This window comes from Eulemur rufifrons, chromosome 5 (genome assembly GCF_041146395.1).
Source record: "Eulemur rufifrons isolate Redbay chromosome 5, OSU_ERuf_1, whole genome shotgun sequence".
Classification (NCBI taxonomy): Eukaryota; Metazoa; Chordata; class Mammalia; order Primates; family Lemuridae; genus Eulemur; species Eulemur rufifrons.
In genome coordinates this window covers 52,923,398-52,929,397 of record NC_090987.1, presented here as the reverse complement: position 1 = coordinate 52,929,397, position 6,000 = coordinate 52,923,398, and the positions used below count along the sequence as shown (strand labels likewise).

The following is a 6,000-nucleotide window of genomic DNA, read 5'->3' as shown; positions in this document are numbered from 1 at the left end:
GAGTTCGAGACCAGCCTGAGCAAGAGTGAGACCCCCCGCCTCTACTAAAAATAGAAAGGGGGGGGGCAAGGGCAATATACGTAACCTAAACTTTTGTACCCCCACAATATGCTGAAATAAAAATAAAAAAAATAAAAAAATAAAAGGAATGATCTAAAAATATATTATATAGAGAAAAAAAAATTAGCCGGGCATGGTGGCACATGCCTGTAGTCCCAGCTACTCGGGAGGCTGAGGCAGGAGGATCGCTTGAGCCCAGGAGTTTGAGGTTGCTGTGAGGTAGGCTGATGCCACGGCCCTCTAGCCTGGGCAACAGAGCGAGACTCTGTCTCAAAAAAAAAGAAAAAAAAGATTACAATTTCTGAATCTGTTGGTAAAGATAAACTTTTATCAAAAGGTGATCACGCAGGGCAGTGGCAGGCCTGCTTACCTCAGAGGAGCCACCCCAGGAGTGCACACCAGCGCACCCTGCAGCCCACAGGCTGGCTTTGTGTTAGATCCGGACAGCTTAATTTTTGCCTTGCCATCCCCCTTTCCAAACTGAGGGCCTACGCTGTCATTCCAAAAGAACATTTACTGCCCAAGTATTCCTATCTCTGCTTCTGATTTCGTAAGTTCTGGAAAGCTCATTCTCCACATCTAGATAGTAGGTACATCTGTTCATTTCCGTCACAGCACTTTAACTGCATATTTGCTTATTTACACGCTTACTGTTTAACCCTCCTAGGACTGTGGTAGCCTACAATCGTGTTTTTCTCCATCACTGGATAACCAGTGTCTTGTATACTGCCGAGCACGAGTGTTTAATAAATATTCATTAAAACAAAAGAGCAATGTTGCAGGAATTCTAAATGGCTCGGTGCAGCTGCAGCTTGAGGTGCCCCCTGAGGAGGAAAGGCAGGTAAGAGCCAGAAGACGAAGGGTGCACACAGCATGCTGAAGCTTTGGGTTGCAAAGGAAGGCAAAGTTGACTGAAATGCCATTAGAGAATTTTAAGGAAGGTGACAGAGCTGTGCAGAGTGGACTGGCACGAACAGGTGCACACTAGGCAGGAAGACTGCTGCTGTGACCCACACACGTAGGAAAGCTTAAATCGCTGCAGGGCAGTGGGAGCGACAGTGTGCAGAATTAACAGGACCTTGTGACCAACTGGATGTGGAGCCCACGTGGAGGCGGGGGGTGCTACCCAGTCAGCTGGAATACAGGGGGAAGATGCGATGGAATGAAGGGCTGAGGGTGACGAATTTTGCAATGACCACTTAAGGGAACTGGACTAGATATGTGGTTTATAACCCTGAAGTGAGACCTGGCCTGGAGTTGAAGAAGTTGCATGTAATCAGCTCGGTATTAAAGATTCGTGCAAAGATGAGATCATCCAAGGTTAAGTGTGTTAAAATCAAAGGAAGGCCCAAAGATGGAGTCCTTGGAAACGCCAATATACAAGAGTCAGGCAGAAGAACTGACATGAAGAAAACCCAGAGAAAGGTCTTACAGAGTTGGAGGAGAAAGCTTCAAAGACAGAGTTCTCAACATTGCAGCCAAGAAGTCATGTAAGGTAAGCATTGAAGAGTGTTAGCTTTATTTGGCTACAGTACCAGCTAAAATGACCTTCTGGGTCGATTTGGGAGGGGTACAGAAGAAAAGTCAGGTAATGGTGGGGTAAAGAGTACAAGGAAAGTGAGGAAACAGAGGTAGCTGAGTGTACAACGCTTTCCAGGAGCTTTGCTGACACATGGGAAGATATCTTCCTGTGCTGCTTTGTATTAAATGGTATAATAAACTCTTCAAGTATCCTTTAGGAAAGATCTAGCAGGAATTAATAAAGTTTACTTACTCCTAAAACAGATGCAGAGAACCTGGCATATAAGGCAAAAAGGAACATTAAGTCATTTAAATTTTTAAAAGATGAAATACATATATTTATGAATGGCGTAAGAATTTCACAGTTGGCAAAACAAACAAATTATGAGTTGTTAATACCCTTAAAATGCTGCTCATGATGCAGAGGCTCGAGTGTCTCTGGACAACAAGAATATTACCATAATCTGGCAAGTGGATACACAGCCCAAACCCATCACTTGACTGGGACACGAGATGGCAAATACACTGAAAGCCTCACTCAGGAAGGAACTTCTGGCTTTCTCATAACAGAAAATACTTGAGGAAAGCATAACATCCAACACAGAAATAACACTGTGATTTTTAAAAACTGCATTGCTGTACTTATTTGAAATTAATTTTGACCTTAAGGCAATACCATTACCTATATTAATATTTTTCCAAGTAAGAAAAGGAACTTTATAACTGTTCTATTGTTGCTTTTACCTAACCAATACTATTAGGATAGAAAGACTACAGAGGGGTAACTAAAAAACCCTAAAAAGCAAGTGGCCGACATTTTGAACCAATTACAATTTAAATATCAATTGCTAGTTATAGAAATTTGAGAGTAAACCCATAAGAAAATATCCACTCGGAGTAGGGCTGTCCTAAGATAATGCACACAAACCAACATAGTCTATTTAATAAAAATATTTAATGCTGCCAAAAAGTATAAAAATACAGTAGGAATGGCAGTACAATACAAAGTCTCTCCTAATTTATTTCTTATACATCTTTCTACATTTCATACACGTATTAAAAAACACTTAACAACACATCAAATTAAAGGTTCTGCAAAGTCTTCTGCTGGTGGGTGCTCTTCATCCCCTGGATGTAAGTTTACTTTGTAAACACACAACTGTGAGGCAACCTACAGGGTCAGCAAGCCTCACTTCAGTTTCCGGAGTGGGCTTCGGGTCTTGCTTTGCACATCAATGGTTCAAAATTTATAGCTGCAGAATATTCTCAAGTCATGAATATTTAGGTGTCTGTCAATCTTGGCCTAAAACATAAAATAAGAAGTCATCTATTCAATTCATATTTACCAAACACGCAGACACACATAGATACACACAACATAGAAGGACGAACAATGAACTAAAAAGGCAACCGAAAATCATTCCAACATATCACATTCAGCCACACTAAGTGCTTCACTGTTATTTTGGTAAAACTGCCGAAATGCTCGATTTTCAAACAGAACTGGTGGTATGAGGTAGACTCATGTTAAAGCACTGTAACTCGTATTCTTCAAGAATTACTATCAACTTTTTAGGTCATCCTGTTTTACTCAAGAAATGACCTCTATGTGAGATACTGACAGACAAACAGGTTAAAAAAAAATGTACCCATAAGGATTTACGAAGACTATAGGGCATATGCTAAACTTACCAACACTTTGGAATTCAATGCAAAAGTATAATCCCATTTGGACCTCCACTGTTTAATACTGATAAAAATATTATCAATGTAATGCTTGAACATGAAGTTGGTTTATATTTTTAAATCACAGACTGTTAGACAGTTTTTGTCTTGAAGGATAATATAGCTACAGAACTGAAATGGCACGATACTTAAGTTACTTACTATCAATATAAAAGAAAACAAAGACATAAAATAATTAACAGATTTATTGTGTTTTAATGCCAAAAAGTAAGACTAAATGAAGAGTTGAAACAAGCAATAGACACATGGAATAACTACTGTAAGGGCAGTTGAGGTTTTGATGTTATTGCACAATATTTGCAAATAACTGAACTTTGGGGAGGTTGATGGTATTTCTATTCTTCCCCCAATTCCCCTCACTATTGCAAGAAAACCCCAAATCTAAATATTTGTCAGTATTTTATCTCCACATATAAAAATAGGAAATATAAACCACATCCACACATTTAGTCCAAACCCCCAAAATACTGAGAATTGGGCTTCTTCCTGTCTACTGGCTCCCTCTTCTAAAGGCAGGCACCTTGGACCAAGCACCTTGGTGTTCTGAAGTCCTTTCTTCTCTGATTTTCCAACGCTTATGGAGAAATGTCAAGTCATCAAGAAACATTCACATCAGATGTCTGTGAGTCAGAAAACGACTATGGAAGCTTATTGCATGAATCTTCAGAACCCTGAACCAAAGTTGATAAAGTAAGGAAAGGTACTTTTTATCAATTCTGACTGCTGTAAAATATATATTTATCTTCCAAGCATTCAGAGGTCTGTTCTTTAAAACAAGAAACAATTCAATCAAAGCCAGTGAAATAATGATTAGGTCTAGAGAATATTCTGATGTTCCAGTCCAAACTGTTGCACAAAGTTTTTTTTTTTTTATTTGCTCCACTTAAAAAACTAAAGAGGACTACTGCAGCCTCCAGCTCCTGGGCTCAAGTGATCCTCCAGCTTTACCCTCCTGAATAGCTGGGACTACAGGTGCCATCACGCCCATCTAATTTTTTCATTTTTGTAGAGACAGGGTCTATGTTGCCCTGGCTGGTCTTGAACTCCTGGCTTCAAGTGATCCTCCTGCCTAGGCCTCCCGAGATGCTGGGATTGTAAGCATGAGCCACAATGCTCAGCCTACTCTGGATTTTATTTCTTATTTTTACCTTGGTTGTCTGTTTTCCCACTTACATATTTGGTGTAAATACTCCATAAAAACAGAATTAGTGTGACATAATGGAAAAAGTATGAGTTATTGGAATTCTACAGATCAGAGTTTGAATCTCAGCTGTCACGTACTAACTAGCTGTGCAATCTTGGGCAAGTTATTCTTTGACTCTGTTTTCTTATGTGAAAACAGGGCTAATGCTATCTACACCCAGAAGAGGTGTTATGTGGGTTAGATTATGGAGTTAAACTGGTTGGCAGAATTGTAGCTGTTCAACATATACTGTAGTCCCCTGTAGTCTGTTAAAGACCTATTTACCAAGAATGAACTATCATTTATATCCACTAAAAAACGGTGTTTTAAAAAATTCACTCATTGTTCCTTTGTAAATATAATTTGGCGGGGGGGGGGGGGCGGGGAGGAAGAAAATAAGATTAAATCATTGGTTAGCTGTTTTAAGAGACTATTTTAGGCCAGGTGCAGGGGCTCACGCCTATAATATTAATAGCTTAAGCTGAGGAGTTCAAAGCTGCCAGGAGCTATGATCTATGATCACACTACTGCACTCAAGCCTGGGCAACAGAGCAAGACCCTGTCTCTATTAAAAAAAAAAAAAAAAAAAAAAAAAAAAAGACTTTTATTTGCAAGACGAAAAAGACAAATGGGCTTCATTTTAGAAAATGCTAATATATTCACTTGAATGAATTTTTGCTATTTTTATTTAATAAGGCAAAATAGTAAAATGGGTCCAAACAAACCAAATGTAATGAGCTGAACTCAGAAGGTGGCCTCGCAGACTGCTCCATGGTGCACAGGCTGGATACAGTGAGGTGATACAAAGTCAAACTGCACCAAAAGCAGTTTTTGCACCAGATATGCAAACTAAGATTCTACCGAATCAAGGGTCATGACAGACTTTTCCATGGTAAGCACAGCACTGCCTTAAAGACGATTTACCTAGGTTTCCTCTCCTGAATTCACTAAACTCAAAAGTAGAGTTTTTTTAATAGTAGTAATTTGAAATATCAACAGCATTATGTATCTGAAAAATATATGCCAAATTAGAGCAACAATAAATAATTTGATGCTTCTTACAAAAATGGTGTGTAGAAAGAAAAAAAAAATTCCCAAGCAATTCTTGTAGCTCCCCAAAACATACTACATAAGGTAAGACCAGACAGTGTCAGACTCTGTAAGTAACATCCTCACTAAATTGTATAATCCCCATATTCTACTCTAAATTGAAAAAACAAAATGTAAACAGTTCAAAAGGTTTAACTTTTCTATCTCTCAAGAGATTGCTCAGAAATCTTCCAAATGTTTTCATTGTTAGGATGTTACTCATAAAATGTCAGCCTCTCAGACCAGTCACTGCTTACACTTGGCAATGGCTCTGTGCTGGGGTAAACAGCACACAAGAGGAGGCAAGGATCAGCAACAACAGTAAAGACAGTAAAGAAAAACGCTCCCCAAAGGACAATGAGTCTTTCCCAAATCCAGCAGGCAAGGGAGAGAGCCGTGTC

General features: G+C 39.2%; 1 protein-coding gene across 2 annotated transcripts in view; it reads right to left on the bottom strand.

Annotated features, from left to right (window-relative positions):
- Positions 1 to 2,518: 2,518 nt before the first annotated feature.
- The window catches only part of PTPN2 (protein tyrosine phosphatase non-receptor type 2), a 78,725-nt gene continuing 75,243 nt past the window's right edge, over positions 2,519 to 6,000 (bottom strand). Inside the window, exon 9 of one of the 2 annotated variants that reach the window (XM_069468290.1) lies at positions 2,519 to 2,884. In XM_069468290.1, the coding sequence (XP_069324391.1) occupies positions 2,863 to 2,884 (22 nt within the window). In that variant the 3' untranslated portion in view covers positions 2,519 to 2,862. The remainder of the gene's footprint in view (positions 2,885 to 6,000) is intronic. The other variant, XM_069468289.1, reaches the window with a different exon arrangement.